This window comes from Ovis aries, chromosome 3, assembly GCF_016772045.2.
Source record: "Ovis aries strain OAR_USU_Benz2616 breed Rambouillet chromosome 3, ARS-UI_Ramb_v3.0, whole genome shotgun sequence".
Taxonomy (NCBI): domain Eukaryota; kingdom Metazoa; phylum Chordata; class Mammalia; order Artiodactyla; family Bovidae; genus Ovis; species Ovis aries.
Window position 1 is genome coordinate 93,090,285 of NC_056056.1, and position 19,493 is coordinate 93,109,777.

Consider the following 19,493-nt stretch of genomic DNA (forward strand, 5'->3'; position numbering starts at 1 on the left):
GACACTGCAGCAATCACATTTCCACGGTGCTTTAAGAGGCGCAGTGCATCTTCAGTGCACCCCCTTGTTATTGCCCAGGTGGTGAGTGAATGAGGAAACAGTGACTCAGAGGGCGCCAAAGCTTGCCCAAGGTTGTTGGGCCAAAAAGAGAGACGTGACTCCAAATCCTATATTCTTTTCAATATGTCACATGTGGAACTACGTATGCTCTTACCAAAATATCTTCAGAAGCATGACCATCACTGACTGACAGTCCATTCAACTGTTGCTGCAACTGTCCCATGGCCTGAGGCAGGTCTCGTGATGGAATAAACCAGTCTTGGTCTTCCTCGTCCAGCATCTCCTGAAAGCAGCGGTCCAAGAATTCTTGCTCCTGCAGCTCCTCCTCCACCTGGCAAGCAATAGGGAAGAGCTCAGACTTAACTGTCCCAGTGGGACTCACACTTTCTAGTCTTTTTCTACCTCTTTCTTTCAGAGGTTATAACTTGGCAACTAAGAATGATCTTGTATGAGATCTACTAAGAATTATGATCCTTTTAATGAAAGGCTAGAAAGAAATATAACTTTAAGTATTTTCAATCAAATTCCATAAAAAATAAGACAGGAAATAGTCAAAATAGCAGAAATTCCAGGTTTTCACAGATCTAATATGTGACACAGATATTTTTCACTCATATGGCACTTAACAGAAAATCATTTTAAAGCTTGAAATTTTTTTTCAATCTTATTGAGAGGCGGTTCTTAAATTTCCCATTTTACAAGTATGAAAAGGGTTCAGGAACTATGTATCTAGACTACTACCTGGACAGTGGAGATTAAACCAAAACCAACTCCCAGCTTCTGGCCCCCTTTTCTAGTAATAAAGCCCCTTCAGGAGAAAAATACTTTCAGAACCTTAGAAAGATATAAAGAACACTTTCTGGCATACCAGTAGAAAATTCTTTCAAAATAAGAAGAAATAATACAAATATTTAAACAACTTGCATATTTCTGAAAAAGAGTATCTTAAATCTAAAGCAATATATAGCAAGGATATTTTATACTTATTTGCAGACCCTGTTAACTCTTGGTAAAGAGTATGCTTCACTCTGGAGATCAGTGTGATTTTCACAGGCCTCCCGCTTCATGTTTGGCCATCCCTGTAGGCTGCCTGGTGACTGATTCACAGCTCGTATGCCGCCACCAGAGGGCTAGTCAAGCAAAAATAATCACCCAAACTAGCCAATATAGTTGAATCCAAAGGAAAAGTCACCTGTAGCAAGACTTAAACATATGATGTCAACCTTACAATCAACTATACTTTTTATTTTTTTTAATCTCAAGTAAATTAGTTACAAAGTACTTAAAATAACAACTGAAAATATTTCCAAACTACAAGATTTAACATGACTGCTCAGGAGCTGCCCTAAAACTTTCCCCGAGAGCATAACATGTTCTTCCATATTAAGTCCACCCTTATTTACAGGCACAAGCCACAAAAGCAGTTACCTGGGCCCACGGGTGTCACAGGAAGCACGGTCTATGTACTGTTCACATAGATCATAACACAGTGAGCCACAGCAGGTGGAAACTCCTGGCTGTTTCCTAAACTTGTTTCCATCTCCCCAAAGCACCAGTTGTGCAGTTAAAATCGAATTTCCTGTCTCCCATGCTGGATATGGCCATGTAACTATAATCACATAACGTCCCCAAGAAGGGATATGAGTACTCTGGCATCATTTGGTTAAGAGACCCTTTGCCTTGACATTTGGCTCTCTCCCTTTCCTATGGCTTGACTTCGAGTTACCCTACAGTTGCCAAGTGCCCTGGGGGTGGCAGGGCAAAATGATGGAGGGCATCAAGTGGTTGCAGAGTCACCTGTCTACCTGGAGTGCTTACCTGGGGGTGTTACAACCACAGAGATTTAAGACAACTGATTACTGCTGGGTCTTTGTGGAAGGAGTCTAGCCTTCCCCCACCAAATACACTATCTCAGACTTGCATTCTGCCAGTCCCTGAGTTCCTACTTGGGGCATGCCAGGCTGGCCTGTCTGCACACAGCTGCTGTTTCCCAGAAGCCTACAGCAGAACACCATGGCATTGGATCCTCTTTTAATTAGCATGATAGAAAAATTTCAATATCGTCCTCCAAGGTATCTTCAATTTGGTCTCTTAGCAACTAAAGTTGCTTTTTGGTCAGCCCTGATCAGGCGTCTATGTATTTTCAAGTTATTCTAAAGCCAATGAACACAATTCTCTTTTGACAGACTGATGGTAAAATCCAGCTGTTGAACTACATGTATCATTAGCCTTTCACTTCTTTACCTGTCTGTTGAAATCCTCTTCATTCTCCATCCACATGTACTCTGCGAATGGGTTTTCCTTCTCATCATGCCCATTTAACACCTGGTCCTCTTTGGATTTTATATTGGGTGCTGTATTTGCCACACTGGATCCATTCATTATGACAGAACCTACACAGGAGCAAAAGAAAGGATAAAATGATACAAGGATCCAGGAAATGAAGAGATTCTGCCAGATGCTTCTGATGTTCTAAATCAAAGTTATTAACTACAGATAAACAGAAAATGCTAGTCTGTAACTAGTTACCTATACAGATGTACAATTCTTTAAGAGTTAAAAGAAAAAACATCTCAGCTCAATTAGCTTTTCTAAGCAAGTGGGATGGGTGCTGGGTGAGAGAGGACCTTTTCAAGCCAAATTTCTGTAAGTTCTAGAACCTAACCAAGATCATAGCTTCCCTAACATTTAAAAAGGTAGAAAAAATACATTCTTAATAAACACTGTAAACGGTTGCCTCTTATTCTGATTTTTTTTTTGTTTTCTTTTTTTTAATTTTTTTTTTTTTGCTTGTGCTGGGTCTTAGCTGTGGCATGCAGGATCTTTAATTTCAGCATGTGAACTCTGAGTTGCAGCATGTGAGATCTAGTTCCTCGACCAGGGATTGAACCCGGGCCCCCTCCACTGGAAGCACAGACTCTTAGCCACTGGACTACCAGGGAAGTCCCTATTCTGATCCTTATTAAGCTCTGTTTTTCTTTAAAACCTATTTCAAAAAATAATACATGCTTATCACATTGGAAAGCAAAAAGGAAAAAAGTAAGGTCACCAGCTGTCTAACTATACAGAGTTAAAAATGATTCACAATGTGGTGGATATAAGCTTGCTGAGTTCCCCTATGTACCTAAGGACACATATACACACACCCATTCCCCAAGCACCCATTCTTATAGTAACAGCATGATGTTCCATCATTTGCTCTTTCTCATTTCCATATTAATATAGACATTCTGTCGGTGGGTGTGTTTCCAGTGTTTCTGTATTATAAACGTGGGATGAACTTCTTGTGTTCAATTTCTCTAATGATTTTCTTAAGATAATTCCTAAAAATAGAACTGCCATATAGGAAAGAATGTTTGTTCAGGGCTCGTGATTTATGGCCAAGCTGCCTAGAGTTTAAATTCCCACTGGTATTATGTAAGTGCCTGTTCATCAGCACTCATGAGTGTTCTTTTGGCTTCCAAATTCATTTTGGTATGCTTGCTATCATCTGGAATGTATTTATTTTCAGTTCTTTATTTAAAATTTAACCATTCTTCAAAAACAGTTGTAGGACTTTCCTGGGGGTCCAGTGGTTAAGAATCTGCCAGCCAACGCAGGGGACGCAGGCACGACCCCTGGTTCAGGGAGAAACCACATGCTATGGACCAAGCCCTCGCACCACAGCTACCGAGGCCAAGCACTAGAGCTCGCGCTCCGCAGCGAGACAAGCTACTGCATGAAAGGCCCTCGAACTGAAACTAAGGAGCAGCCCCGGTCGCTGCAACTAGTGAAGCCTGGGCACAGCAGTGAAGACCCAGCACAGCCAAAAATAACCAGATAAGCAAAGACGGAGCACTGTAGTCTTTACGCTCTATAGTACCTCCTCTAAGCTCTTGTAGGTAATGAGCATCGTCTTAATACTACTTAACTACTCTGTTTCATATGTATACTCTTTCTCTTCTTAGTTAGATTCTCACCTCCTGAAACACGAAATGAAAAGCTTTTATATTTTGTAATCTTCCTCAATATTAGGAACTTCATTAATACCCATGGATCGTCATGCGTAGGCAATTCTCCCTTTCCAGCCTGTCTCCTCCTTTCAGTATCAGCTCAGTCCTCTCCCCAGCGCTCCCTGGGGGCACCTTTATGTTTTAATACATTATTTTTCACTTATTTCTGTCTTGGTAACATTCATGAAAAAGTTCTTCTCTGCTTCTGGGTACACTAAAAGTCACTGAAGTTTTTTCAACTTTCAAACCTGTTATGAACATTAGAAAATATAATCTTAAAAGACAAAGTACAGTTGTGAAGAGTAATAAGAATATGGGCTTCCCTGGTGGCTCAGCGGTAAAGAATCTGCCTACCAACGCAGGGGACACTTCGACCCCTGGCCTGGGAAGATCCAGCGTGCTGTGGAGTGACTAAGCCCACGTGCCGCAACTACTGAGCCCGTGGTCTAGAGCCTGGGAACCTCTACTACTGAGCTCACACACCACAACTACTTACGCCCATGTGCCCTAGAGCCCATGCTCCACAAGAGAAGCAGCAGTAAGAAGCCCCTGTTCACCCCAACTAGAGAAAAGGCCAGTGCGCAGCAACGAAGACCCAGTAAATAAAATTGTATAAAAAAAGATGCAAAAATAATTCATCGATAGTTCAAAGAGAATTTAAGACAGAACCCATGTAATTCACTGTTGGTTTAATTAGGCCACCTAGTATGAAATATATCAGTTTAATATATTTTAGACAGAGACCAGAGAAGGTGATGGCACCCCACTCCAGTACTCTTGCCTGGAAAATCCCATGGACAGAGGAGCCTGGTAGGCTGCAGTCCATGGGGTCGCGAAGAGTCGGACACAACTGAGCGACTTCTCTTTCACTTTTCACTTTCATGCATTGGAGAAGGAAATGGCAACCCACTCCAGTGTTCTTGCCTGGAGAATCCCAGGGACGGGGGAGCCTGGTGGGCTGCCATCTATGGGGTCACACAGAGTCAGACACGACTGAAGCGACATAGCAGCAGCAGCAGCAGACAGAGACAAAAGAAATCAATGATTATTTCAAATACTGCTCCAGAATAATAATCCCATACGGCTATAAAAGGGGGGAAACCAGTTTTTATTTTTACCACTTCCATTTTCAGCATAACAATGATAGAAGCAAGTATGTTCTGAACATCAGGGCAACTGAGTAAATAGGTATTTCTAATCAGAGACTTAACAGGTCTTGAACCTTGATGGATAGCACTTTCCAAAGAGTCATTTGGCAGTTGCTTACTATTCTCATAGCTCAGTTGGTAAAGAATCTGCCTGCAGTGCAGGAGACCCCAGTTTGATCTCTGGGTCAGGAAGATCCTCTGGAGAAGGGATAGGCTACCCACCCCAGTATTCTTGGGCTTCCCTGGTGGCTCAACTGGTAGAGAATCTGTCTGCAATGTGGGAGGCCTGGGTTCAATCCCTGGGTTGGGAAGATCCCTGGAGAAGGGAAAGGCTACCCACTCCAGTATGCTGGCCTGGAGAATTCCATGGACTGTATAGTCCATAGGGTCACAAACAGTCAGACACGACTAAGCGACCTTCATTTCACTTCACTTACTATCAACACGGTGATTTCTCCCCACATTATGGAAGTCACCCACAGAGAATCAGACATCCATTTTCTAAAACATCTGCCTTTGCCACCAAAATAAATCCTGAGTGCCCATGACTGTTAGGAGAAAGGGAAAGCAGAGGAAGAAAGAACAGAATAATCCTAATTCAAGAGAAAGGCAGAGCACAGAGAATACATTGCAGGATATACCTGTTCATGAGAAAGGGAATGGAATATTAACACAACTCAACATGGGGATATTATCTAATTTAACGTAAACATTTTAAGAAGTTTTTTTTTTTTTTCTAACACAAACACTTTAGAAAAGCAAAAAACACTGTGATTGGGACTGTCAATACTACGAAAATTGTTCTCTCCACAGTAGGTTACATAGTGTTGAATTGTATTTTATACAATTCCACCTTTTCCAAACAATTGGGAAGTTTGGTTTCTCTAAACAGCAGCAATCCAAGAGCTTAATTTGTATAGTGCTTAACAACAGTAGTCATGTATGGATGTGAGAGGTGGACTGTGAAGAAAGCTAAGCACTGAAGAATTGATGCTTTTGAACTGTGGTGTTGGAGAAGACTCTTGAGAGTCCCTTGGACTGCAAGGAGATCCAACCAGTCCATTCTAAAGGAGATCAGTCCTGGATGTTCTTTGGAAGGAATGATGCTAAAGCTGAAACTCCAGTACTTTGGCCACCTCATGCGAAGAGTTGACTCACTGGAAAAGACTGGGAAGGATTGGGGGCAGGAGGAGAAGGGGACGACAGAGGATGAGATGGCTGGATGGCATCACCGACTCGATGGACGTGAGTTTCAGTGAACTCTGGGAGTTGGTGATGGACAGGGAGGCCTGGCGTGCTGCGATCCATGGGGTCACAAAGAGTCGGACATGACTGAGCGACTGAACTGAACTAACAATTTATAAAGAAATTTCATATTTATGCTCTAACTTAAAGTATATATTCTGTCCAACCTCACTTAAAAAAATAACACCCAGACACTGCTAAAGACCAAAGAAGGTACTGGTTCAGCGGCTAAGCAAACGGGGTTGCTGGGTTGGTTCAATAACAACACTGGTTTGTGGGCCCACTGTGTGACAGTGACACCTGGTGCTTAATGTGCCTCTTGACATTATCAGTAATGGGGTGAGCATGGGGAGGTTTGGCTGAAGAATGGTAAATCCTAGGTACACTTGGGAAATGCCATCCAACTTGGGGAAGACAGCAGGTAAGACAGGACCATTGCCTGTAACTTCCTTGACTGTCCTGTTTCCAAAGCTGCATGTAACACTCTCTGTTTCCAGCTCCTCTCCAGCTCACCCAGCCATCATGCTTGCCTTCCAAAAGCACGGTGTTTCTCTAACCATCTTATTTTGATAGTTCACTTTCATGACTTTGATCCTCCCACACCAAGTCACATCACTGTGAAATTCTAGTCTAGCGGAGACAAAGAAAATGTCCCCAAAGCTTTCAGAGATGGGGAAAATGCTTGGTTACAAAAGTAGGATTACAAATCAGAATGGCTGCTCTGTTGTCAGCTACACTATGGAGAGGGCCATATGACTAGGAGTTCAATTTTTTTTTTTTTGTTTTTTGGGCAGCTCTGCTTGGCTTGTGGAATCTTAGTTCCCCAAAAAGGGATTGAATTCGAGGACCCCAGCAGCGAAACAGCCAAGTCCTAACCTCTGGATCACCAGGGAATTCCCAGTTACTCAGTCTTGTTAACAAGCATGCAAGTTTCGAAGGTCATCTTCCCACCATCAAGTCCTCAGATGAGACCATCTGAACTTTATGAGATTCTGAGGTAGGGGCACCCAGCTGGGCTGCTCCCAGATTCCTGACCCACAGGAACTTTGATACTAAATGTTTATTGTTTTAGCCTGCTAAACTTTGGGGTAAGTTCTTATATAATAATAAATAAATAACACAGGTATTCAGTAAACATGGACATCTAGCTCTGCCATACAAACCACCAGTTGCCACCCATCTATTAAGGAGGCAAACGTGGAGTCTGAAGCAGGTCACTGTTTGAGGAGTTCTTCAAGAACTAGACTCAATAGCACATAAAGGAGTTGATGTCTGGTCTGTATCTAAACTGCATTAAGAAATCTAAGAACTATTTGAAACTCATTTGCCGCCTCCATCTTACTTTCCCTCTTAAATGTGTGGCAAACATACTGAAAATGGAAAATAATGATTGTCATTTGGCTGAAGATGGTAAAGCATGTAGTCAAAACAGGAATGCTAAGCTCCTGCCAAGCATATGATTTAGCACTTTACCTCGGTCAAGAGTTTGTGTTTAAGATAGTTGGCTTGAAATAGAGGTCTTGGTTCCCAACCACAAAGAACTTCAAGACGTTTAATATACCTAGGATATTTCCAGAATACATACTTCATCAGTTCAACACTTTGAAAAATCACAACTTTCAGATTCAACAATTTTTCCAATCCAAAACTTGGCTATTTTTTTTTTTGAACCTAGATGAGATTTTTTTTCAGAAGCTAAAACTAGATTATGCCCAGGATAACAACTTGACTGTCAAGAATACTTGGAACTATTGACTCAATTATTGGGAAAAAGTCTATTGAGTAGTTTATATTAAAACTAGTCTCTACTATTCTGTTTCCTGCAGTTTTGTTAACTTCATTCAGTCTGGCTGTTGTCGTTCAGTCGTTAAGTCATGTCCGACTCTTTGTGACCCCATAGACTACAGCACACCAGTCTCCTCTGTCCTTCACTATCTCCTGGAGTTTGTTCAAATTCACATCCACTGAGTTGGTAATGCTATCTAACCATATCATTCTCTGCCGCCCCCTTCTCCTTTGCCTTCAATCTTTCTCAGCATCAGGGTCTTTTCCAATGAGCCAGCTCTTCACATCGGGTGGCCAAACTATTGGAGCTTCAGCTTCAGCATCAATCCTTCCAATGAATATTCAGGGTTGATTTCCTTTACGAATGACTGTTTGATCCCCGTGCAGTCCAGGGGACTCTAAGGAGTCTTCTCCAGCACCACAAATCAGTCTGGTGAATACGATTTAAAAAATTAAACATTGTAGGTAACAGTTTTACATGTTAATTTACTTCAAACATGTTGCCACTAGATTCAGGCTTTGGTCTTTCCCAGGTACATCTTAGGAACTCAGGTAATTAGATGCGCTCACTCACTAGAATCTGTGTGTCTACCCTCAGCCCTGTGCTTGACAGCTATTTTCACAAGGTACACAGTTGTTTCACTGACGGTATTTACATTCTCTCAGGAGAGAGATAAGCAAATAGTTAAGAATAATTAGTACTAAATTAAAAGGAGAGGCAAAAGGGACTATTAGAAGACAGGAAGACCCAATCTAGTTCAGGAGTGGGGGGTGGCTAAGAAGGGTTTCCCTGAACAAGCAACATTTAGATTGATACCTGAAAAATTTGTTAGCTAGCAGGAGGGAAGAGAGGGAAAACCATGTGCAAGGATTCAGAGGCAGGAGGGAACTTTCAAGAACTGTAAGAAGGTACATACGCATATAGTTTGAGTCAGAGGAGAACCTCCTTCCTTGGAGAACGGCCAAGGAAGAGAGATGCGGGTGCAGAGGCAGATGGACCTGATCATCTAGGACACCAGAGGCTACATGGAGAATTTTGGAGATCATCCGAAAAGCAATGAAAGCCAGTGAGAGCGGTGCTCAGCAGCACAGCGACATGACTCAATTCATATTTTGTGTTACTCAGGCTGCCACATGGAAAATGGATTGGAGAGACTGAGAGAGGACAATGGGAGACCAGTGAGGCAGCTAATGCACTAACCCAGATGAAAAACAAAGGCAGCTGCTTAGACTAGGACAATGGAGGTAAGAAGAGAGGAGATTCCAGACCTATTTTAGGCTTTTCTGGTGAGGAACTGGATGCGGGGAGACAAGGCGAGGCAGATACCGAGGATGACTCTGGCACCAGCAACTGGGTGAGGGGTGGTGTCACTCACTGAGCTAGGGAACTCCACAGGAAGGGCGGATTTTTCTTGGGTGGGGATGGGGATTCAAGGTATAACGGGTGATGCCTTCTATACTGGACACATTAAATGTGGAACGCCTCTGAAGCACTCAAATGGTGACACAGGTAGCTTGCTTGTGTGCATCAATAGAAGAGGCATGACTAGATACAGAAATCTGGAATAGTCGTCTACACACATGGTGCCCGAAGTCATGGGTCTCGAATGTTGCCTAGGGAGAGAGGGCAAAGTCAGGTAAGACAAGGAGAGAGACAAGGAGACTGAGAAGGAAACCAGAAGAGTGTGACGCCACAGAAATCAAGGGAAGACAGAACCCTTCACTTATAGTGAGTTGAAAGGTAGCCCCCAAAAAGATATGTTCAGATTCTAATGCCGAGAATCTGTGAAGACTACATTATTTGGAATAGGGGTCCTTGTAGACGTAACTACATTAAGGACCTTGAGATAAGCAGATCATCCTGCATTATCCCAGGAGGCCCTAAATCTGATGGTAAGTGTCTTCTAAGAGAAAAGCAGGAGATTTGACATGGAGAAAAGGAGGCAATGTGACTGGGGAGGCAGAGATTGGAGTGGTGGGGCCACAAGCCAAGGAATGCCTACAGGCACCATAAGTTGAACAGGCAAAGAACAGATTCTCCTCTGCAGTCTCCAGAGACAGTCCAGCCTGATTTTTTGTTTCTTGACTTCCGATTTTTGACTTCTAGCCTCCAGATGGTAAGAGAAAAAATTCATGTTGTTTTAAGCCTCCAGTCTGTGACAATCTCCCACATTAGACACAGAGGACTGTGTAAGTAAGGCAGGTATGTTGAAGGCTGAAGCGAAAAGTGAAAGTGAAAGTCACTCAGTGAAAGTGAAAGTCGCTCAGTCGTGTCTGACTCTTTGTGACCCCATGGACTATACACAGTCCATGGAATTCGCCAGGTCAGAATACGGGAGTGGGTAGCCATTCCCTTCTCCAGAGGAATCTTCCCAACCCAGGGAACGCACCCAGGTCTTCAATATTGGAAGTGGATTCTTTACCAGCTGAGCCACCAGGGATGCAAGGTCAAAAGGAAGGCTGAGAAGTGTCTACAGAATTTAGGACCATGGAGATATCTTATGACCACAATAAAAGCTGGATCCTTGAACAGAAATGAGGGAGAAAGTAAAATGGATGAGATATGAATAGCAGGTGACAGGAAATAATCAAAACTCTTTCAAGGGGCCAGGTGCCAAGGAAAGGAAGAGGAATGAACAGGAACCAGAGGGATGGAAGGTCCCTGGAAACTTTATTTTTAAAGACTGGAGAGCCCAGAACATGTTTAAATGTTCACAGAAAGAGTCTGGTGGAGAGGGAGATCTGGAAATAAAGGAGAAAGAAGGAAAAGCTGATAGTACAGGCTAGGGGAAGGTAGGAAGAGATACTTACTTGTTTATTCTTTTGAATAGCTAATACATTCTGATGATTCAAAATCTAAATGCCTGGGATTCCTAATTAGTAGCAGTTAATTATAGTAAAAGAGAATTACTAATTAAGAATGGATGATGAGCATAAAGTCAGAGCAAGGGAAGCACATTGGGAGAGACATTTAATCCATTACAAAGCCTTACTCCATGAAACACTCTTAACTTCATGGCAGATTTTCACTTCCCTGGTGGCAGGAATGTAAGTCTCCCTGTCCCAACAGTTGCTGGAGAAACCTACCAAACTCTAACTCTAGAACTTTGCTTTTGTTTTCTCTTCTAATTTTTCATAGTCATATATATGTGTATACATATAACATATACACAAATTTTAAAGCTACATAAGCACTAATAGAAAGTAATTTTATAAATTTTAAATACATACTGTCAACCAAAAACAATGTAGGAGGCTGCAAATAAGAAATGAGTTTATTTGGGATCTTAAGAATTGGAATTCAGGAATCACAGATTTGGGTGACCCCAGAAGAGGGGAAACAGTGAGAGATTTTATTTTCTTGAACTCCAAAATCACTGCAGATGGTGACTGCAGCCATGACATTAAAAGATGCTTGCTTCTTGGAAGAAAAGCTATGACCAACTTAGACAGCATATTAAAAAGCAGAGACATTACTTTGCCGACAAAGACCCGTCTACTCAAAGCTATGGTTTTTCCAGTAGTCATGTATGGATGTGAGAGTCAGACTATAAGGAAAGCTGAGTGCTGAAGAACTGATGCTTTTGAACTGTGGTGTTAGAGAAGACTCTTGAGAGTCTCTTGGACTTCAAGGAGATCAAACCAGTCAATCCTAAAGGAAATCAACCCTGAATATTCATTGGAAGGACTGATGCTGAAGCTGAAACTGCAATACTTCGGCCACCTGATGCGAAGAACTGACTCATCTGAAAAGACCTGGATGCTGGGAAAGATTGAAGACAGGAGGAGATGAGGATGAGATGGCTGAATGCCATCACTGACCCGATGGACATGAATTTGAACAAGCTCCAGGGAGTTGGTGATAGACAGGGAAGCCTGGCATGCTGCAGTCCATGGGGTCACAAAGAGTCGGTCACATGACTAAGTGACTGAACTGAACTAAAAAAGAGTGTTGCGAGGAAAACAAAGAGTCATAAAGACAAAAGGGCATAAGATTGTTAAAAGTTGCCTGATGAGTGGGGCAGAGAACATATTTGAATACATAATAGTTGAAAACTGTCCTAACCTGAAAAGGAAACAGACAGCCAGGTCCAGGAAACACAGAGTGCCAAGCAGGATCAATTCAAAGAGGGCCCTACCAAGACACACTGTAATTAAAATGGCAGAAATTAAAGATGAAGATAAAATATTAAAAGCAGCAAGGGAAAAGCAATGAGTTACATGCATGGTAACGCCCATAAGGCTGTCAGCTGAATTTTCAGCAGAAACTCTAAAGGCCAGAAAGGACTGGCACAATATAATTAAAGAGATAAAAGGGAAAAACCTACAGCCAAGACTATTCCACCTGGCAAGGCTTTCATTCAGATTTGATGGAGAGATTAAAACTTTAGTCAACTATATTTACTTTTGGTTGCACTGGGTCTCCACCGTTAAGCGTGGGCTTCCTCCAGTTGGGGCAAGCAGGGGCTACTCTTATTGCAGTGCACGGGTTTCTCATCGCAGTGCATGTGCGCTAAGTCGCTTCAGTTGTGTCTAACTCTTTGGGGATGCTATGGACTGTAGCCCTGCCAGGCTCCTCTGTACAAGGGATTCTCCAGACAAGAATATTGGAGTGTGTTGCCATTTCCTCCTCCAGGGGATCTTCCCAACTCAGGGACTGAACCCGAATCTCTGAAGTCTCTTGCACTGGCAGGTGAGCTTTTTTTTTTTTTTTTTTTTTAAACCACTAGCACCAGCTGGGAAGCCCTCTCATTGCTGTTGTGGAACACAGGCTCAATGCACACAGGTTTCAGCAGTTGTAGCACAGGGGCTCCGTAAATGTGGCTCGCAGGCTCCAGAGCACAGGCTCAGTGGTTGTGGCACATGGGCTGAGCTGCTCTGCACCATGTGGAATCTTCCTGGACCAGAGGTCAAACCCATGGTCCCCTGCATTGGTAGGCAGATTCCTATGCAGTGTACCACCAGGGAAGTCCTCAAAAGTTTTAAAAGATGCAAAAGCTAAAAGATTTCAGCACTACCAAACCAGCTTTACAAGAAATGTTCAAGGGACTTCTCTAAGCAAAAAAGAAATGGCCACAACTAGGAGCCTTAAAACTATGAAAGAAAAAAGCTCACTGTGTATATTAAAGTCAAATATACACTAAAGGTAGTAAATTTAACTACATACAGAGTTGGTAGGAAGGTTAAAGAATAAAACTAGTAAAATCATCTATATCTTCAATTAAAGGAGTCACAAAACAAAATGGTAAAATATGACAAAAATAGTAATCATGAGGAGAAGGGAATAAAAATGCAGAGTTGTTAATATGTGCTTGAAATCAAGAGATCGGCAACTTAAATAAACATATTGCTATAAATAAACCTCACTGTAACCATGAACCCAAAATCTATAATAGATACACACACAAGAAAGAGAAAAAATTCAAATGCAACACTAAAACAGTCATTAAATCACAAATGAAAGCAAAAGTTGCTCAGTTATCTCTGACTCTTTGGACCCCATGGACTATACACAGTCCATGGAATTCTGCAGGCCAGAATACTAGAGTGGGTAGCCTTTCCCTTCTCCAGGGAATCTTCCCAACCCAGGGATCGAACCCAGGTCTTCAGCATTGCAGGCGGATTCTTTACCAGCTGAGCCACCAGGGAAGCCCACACAAGAGAAGAGAACAAAAGCAAAATAAAAGGACAAAAAGGAACTACAAATACAAAGAATAAAACGGCAATAAATACATATCCATCAATAATTACTTTAAATGTAAAGAGACTTAAGACTCCAATCAAAAAACAAAGAGTGGCTGAATGGACTATAAAAACGAGACCTCTACGTATATATATAGGCTTCCCTGATAGCTCAGTTGGTAAAGAATCCATCTGCAATGCAGGAAACCCAGTTTGGATTCCTGGGTCGGGAAGATCTTCTGGAGAAAGGCTGGCTACCCACCCCAGTATTCTCGGGCTTCCCTGGTGGCTCAGACGGTAAAGTGTCTGCCTGCAATGGGCGAGACCTAGGTTCGATCTCTAGGTTGGGAAGATCCCCTGAAGAAAGAAATGGCAACCCACTCCAGTACTCTTGCCTGAAAAATCCCACGGACAGAGGAGCCTAGTAGGCTACAGTCCATGGGGTCACAAAGAATCAGACATGACTGAGTGACTTCACTTTCACACATATATATACTACCTACAAGAGATTCACTTCATACCTAAAGCAACATACAGACTGAAAGTAAAGGGATGGAACAAGATACTCCATGCAAATGGAAATCAAAAGAAAGCCAGGATAGCAATACCTATACGGACAAAATAGAATTTAAAACAAAGACTGTTACAGGAGACAGAAGGATATTACATAATGATTGAGGGATTAATCCAAAAGGAAACTATAACAACTGTAAATGTATATGCATCCAACATAGGAGGACGTAAATATAGAAAGCAAATATTAACATAACATAAATATAGACATAAAGGGAGAAATCAACAGTAATGAAATCATGGTAGAAGACTTTACCACCTCATTTACGTTAATGAACAGATCACCCAGAGAGTAAATCAATAAGGAAACACTAGCCTTAAATGATACATTAGATCAGATGGACTTAACAGATACACATAGAACATTCCATCCAAAGCAGCAGAATACATTCTTTTCAAATACACAGGGAGCATTCTCCAGGATAGATCACAGCTAAGCTTTAGTAAAATTAAGAAAATTGAAATCCTATGAAGCATTTTTTCAACCAGAATGCTATGTGACCAGAATATTAACTATAAGAAAAACACTGCAAAAATGTAAACATGTAATTCAGTTCAGTTCGTGACAGTTCAGTTCGTGCTCAGTCGTGTCCAACTCTTTGCAACCCTTTGAACCACAGCACGCCAGGCCTCCCTGTCCATCACCAACTCCCAGAGTTCACTAAAACCCATGTCGATTGAGTTGGTGATGCCATCCAACCATCTCATCCTCTGTCATCCCCTTCTCCTCTTGCCCTCAATCTTTCCCAGCATCAGGGTCTTTTAAAATGAGTCTGCTCTTCGCATCAGGTGGCCGAAAGTATTGGAGTTTCAGCTTCAACATCAGTCCTACCAATGAACACCTAGGACTGATCTCCTTTAGATTGGACTGGTTGGATCTCCTTGCAGTCCAAGGGACCCTTAAGAGTCTTCTCCAACACCACAGTTCAAAAGCATCAATTCTTTGGCATTCAGCTTTCTTTATAGTCCAACTCACATCTATACATGGCCACTGGAAAAACCATAGCCTTGACTAGACAGACCTTTGTTGGCAAAGTAATGTCTCTGCTTTTCAATATGCTGTCTAGGTTGGTCATAACTTTTCGTCCAAGGAGTAAGCGTCTTTTAATTTCATGGCTGCAATCACCATCTGCAGTGATTTTGGAGCCCAGAAAAATAAAGTCAGCCACTGTTACCACTGTTTCCCCATCTATTTCCCATGAAGTGATGGGACCGGATGCCATGATCTTCATTTTCAGCTGAGTCTTAAGCCAACTTTTCACTCTCCTCTTTCACTTTCATCATAAGGCTTTTTAGTTCTTCTTCGCTTTCTGCCATAAGGGTGGTGTCATCTGCATATCTGAGGTTATTGATATTTCTCCCAGTGATCTTGATGCCAGCTTCTGCTTCCTCCAGCCCAGCATTTCTCATGATGTACTCTGCATATAAGTTAAATAAGCATGATGACAATATACAGCCTTGACATACTTCTTTTCCTATTTGGTACCAGTCTGTTGTTCCATGTCCAGTTCTAGCTGTTGCTTCCCGACCTTCATACAGGCTTCTCAAAAGGCAGGTCGGGTGATCTGGTATTCCCATCTCTTTCAGAATTTTCCACAGCTTATTCTGATTCGCACAGTCAAAGGCTTTGGCATAGTCAATAGATCAGAAACAGATGTTTTTCTGGAACTCCCTTGCTTTTTCCATGATCCAGTAGATGTTGGTAATTTGATCTCTGATTCCTCTGCCTTTTCTAAAACCAGCTTGAACACCTGGAAGGTCACAGTTCACGTATTGCTGAAGCCTGGCTTGGAGAATTTTGAGCATTACTTTACTAGCCTGTGAGATGAGTGCAATTGTGCGGTAGTTTGAGCATTCTTTGGCATTGCCTTTCTTTGGGATTGGAATGAAAACTGACCTTTTCCAGTCCTGTGGCCACTGCTGAGTTTTCCGAATTTGCTGGCATATTGAGTGCAGCACTTTCACAGCATCATCTTTCAGGATTTGAAATAGCTCAACTGGAATCCCATTACCTCCACTAGCTTTATTTGTAGTGATGCTTCCTAAGTCCCACTTGACTTCACATTCCAGATGTCTGGTTCTAGGTGAGTGATCACACCATTGTGATTATCTTGGCCATGAAGATCTTTTTTGTACAGTTCTTCTGTGTATTGTTGCCACCTCTTCTTAATATCTACTGCTTCTGTTAGGTCCCTACCATTTCTGTCCTTTATTGAGCCCATCTTTGCATGAAATGTTCCCTTGGTATCTCTAATTTTCTTGAAGAGATCTCTAGTCTTTCCCATTCTGTTCTTTTCCTCTATTTCTTTGCATTGATTGCTGAAGAAGGCTTTCTTATCTCTCCTTGCCATTCTTTGGAACTCTGTATTCAAATGGGAATATCTTTCCTGTTCTCATTTGCTTTTCGCTTCCCTTCTTTTCACAGCTATTTGTAAGGCCTCCTCAGACAGCCATTTTGCTTTTTTGCATTTCTTTTTCTTGGGAATGGTCTTGATTCTTGTCTCCTGTACAATGCCACGAATCTCTGTCCATAGTTCATCAGGCACTCTATCAGATCTAGTCCCTTAAATATATTTCTCACTTACACTGTATAGTCATAAGGGATTTGATATAGGTCATACCTGAATGGTCTAGTGGTTTTCTCTACTTTCTTCAATTTCAGTCTATATTTGGCAATAAGGAGTTCATGATCTGAGCCAAAGTCAGCTCCTGGTCTTGTTTTTGTTGACTGTATAGAGCTTCTCCATCTTTGGCTGCAAAGAATATAATCAATCTGATTTCGGTGTTGACCATCTGGTGATGTCCATGCATAGTCTTCTCTTGTGTTGTTGGAAGAGGGTGTTTGCTATGACCAGCGTGTTCTCTTGGCAGAACTCTATTAGCCTTTGCCCTGCTTCATTCTGTACTCCAAGGCCAAATTTGCCTGTTACTCCAGGTGTTTCTTGACTTCCTGCTTTTGTATTCTAGTCCCCTATAATGAGAAGGTTTTTGGGTGTTAGTTCTAGAAGGTCTTATAAGTCTTCATAGAACTGTTCAACTTCAGCTTCTTCAGCATTAGTGGTCTGTGCATCGACTTGGATTACCGTGACAATGAATGGTTTGCCTTGGAAACAAACAGAGATCATGCTTTGCTGGGGCAGCCGTCAAGAGATACCCCACGCCCAAGGTAAGAGAAACCTAAGTAAGACAGTAGGCACTGAGAGAGAGAATCAGAGGGCAGAGAGCCTGAAACCACAATCACAGACAACAGGCCAATCTGCTCACACAGTCCACAGACTTGTCTAACTCAATAAACTAAGCCATGCCATATAGGGACACTCAAGACGGGCGGGTCATGGTGGAGAGGTCTGACAGAATGTGGTCCACTGGAGAAGAGAATGGCAAACCACTTCAGTATTCTTGCCTTGAGAACCCCATGAACTGTATGAAAAGGCAAAAAGATAGGACACTGAAAAGTGAACTCCCCAGGTCGGTAGGTGCCCAATATGCTACTGGAGATCAGTGGAGAAATAACTCCAGAAAGAATGAAGGGATGGAGCCAAAGCAAAAACAATTCCCACCTGTGGATGGGACTGGTGACAGAAGCAAGGTTCGATGCTGTAAACAGTAATACTGCATAGGAACCTGGAATGTCAGGTCCATGAATCAAGGCAAATTGGAAGTGGTCAAACAGGGGATGACAAGAGTGAATGTTGATATTATAGGAATCAGTGAACTAAGATGGACTGGAACCAGTGGATTTAACTCAGATGACGATTATATCTACAACTGTGGGCAGGAATTCCTTAGAAGAAATGGAATAGCCATCATAGTCAACAAAAGAGTCCGAAACATGTAGAGGATAAACAATATGCTACTAAACAACCAATGGATCACTTAAGAAATCAAAGAAGAAATTTTAAAAATACCTGGAGACAAATAAAAACAAAAACACCATGATCCAAATCCTACGGGATGCAGCCTGAGCTGGTGAGTTTACGGTGACGCAAGCCGATCTCAGAAAATAAGGAAGTCTGAAATAAACCACCTACACTCACACTAAACAAACTAGAAGAAGGGCAAAGCCCAGAGTTGGTAGAAGGAAAGACATCATAAAGATGAGAGTAGAAATAAATGAAGTAGACATGAAAAAAGAGAAAAGGTGACTGGAACTAAGAATTGGGTTTTTGAAAAGAGAAATAAAATTGATAAACCATTAGCCAGACACATTACGAAAAAAAGAGAGAGGGCCCAAATAAATGAAATCAGAAATGAATAAAAGTTATTACCAACAACACGGAAATATAAAGGATCATAAGAGATTAATATAAGCAACTATATGCAAATAAAATGGTCCAACTAAAAGAAAAGGACAAATTCCTAGAGATATACAATATCCCAAGATTCAACAGGAAGAAAAGAAAAATATGAACAGATTAATAAATAGTCCTGAAATTAAATCAGTAACAACAACAATGCCCAAGAAACAAAGTGTAGAACCAGATGGCTTCACAGGTGAATTCTACCAAAGACCTAGAGAAGAGTTAACACCATTCTTTCTCAAACCATTCCAAAAATTTGCAGAGTAAGAAATGCTTCCAAACTCATTCTATCAACCAGCATCGCCCTGATACCTAAACTCGACAAAGATACAACAAAATAATAAAATTATATGCTAGTATCATGATAAACATAGAGGCAAAAATCCTCAATAAAACATTAGCAAACTGAATCCAACAATGCTTTAAAGGGATGCTTCCCTGATGACTCAGTGGGATAAGAATCTGCCTGCAATGCGGGAGACGCAGGAGATGTGGGTTCAATCCCCGGGTGTGGAAGATCCCCTGGAGAAGAAAATGGCAACCCACTCCAGTACTCTTGCCTGAAAAACCCCATGGACAGAGGAGCCTGGTAGGCTACTGTCCAAAGGGTTGCAAAGAGTCAGACACAAGAAAGTGACTAAGGATGCATGCACACACACCAATATCAAGTGGGACTTATCCCAAGGATACAAGAGTTGTGCAGTATC

General features: G+C 41.9%; 1 protein-coding gene across 1 annotated transcript in view; it reads right to left on the reverse strand.

Annotated features, from left to right (window-relative positions):
* Window positions 1–19,493, reverse strand: part of PAIP2B (poly(A) binding protein interacting protein 2B) — a 47,062-nt gene that overhangs the window by 6,789 nt on the left and 20,780 nt on the right. Inside the window, exons 2-3 of the mRNA XM_004006056.5 lie at window positions 2,305–2,453; window positions 215–391 (exon numbers count right to left, since the gene is read on the reverse strand). Coding sequence (XP_004006105.1) covers window positions 215–391; window positions 2,305–2,442 — 315 coding nt within the window. The 5' untranslated portion in view covers window positions 2,443–2,453. The remainder of the gene's footprint in view (window positions 1–214; window positions 392–2,304; window positions 2,454–19,493) is intronic.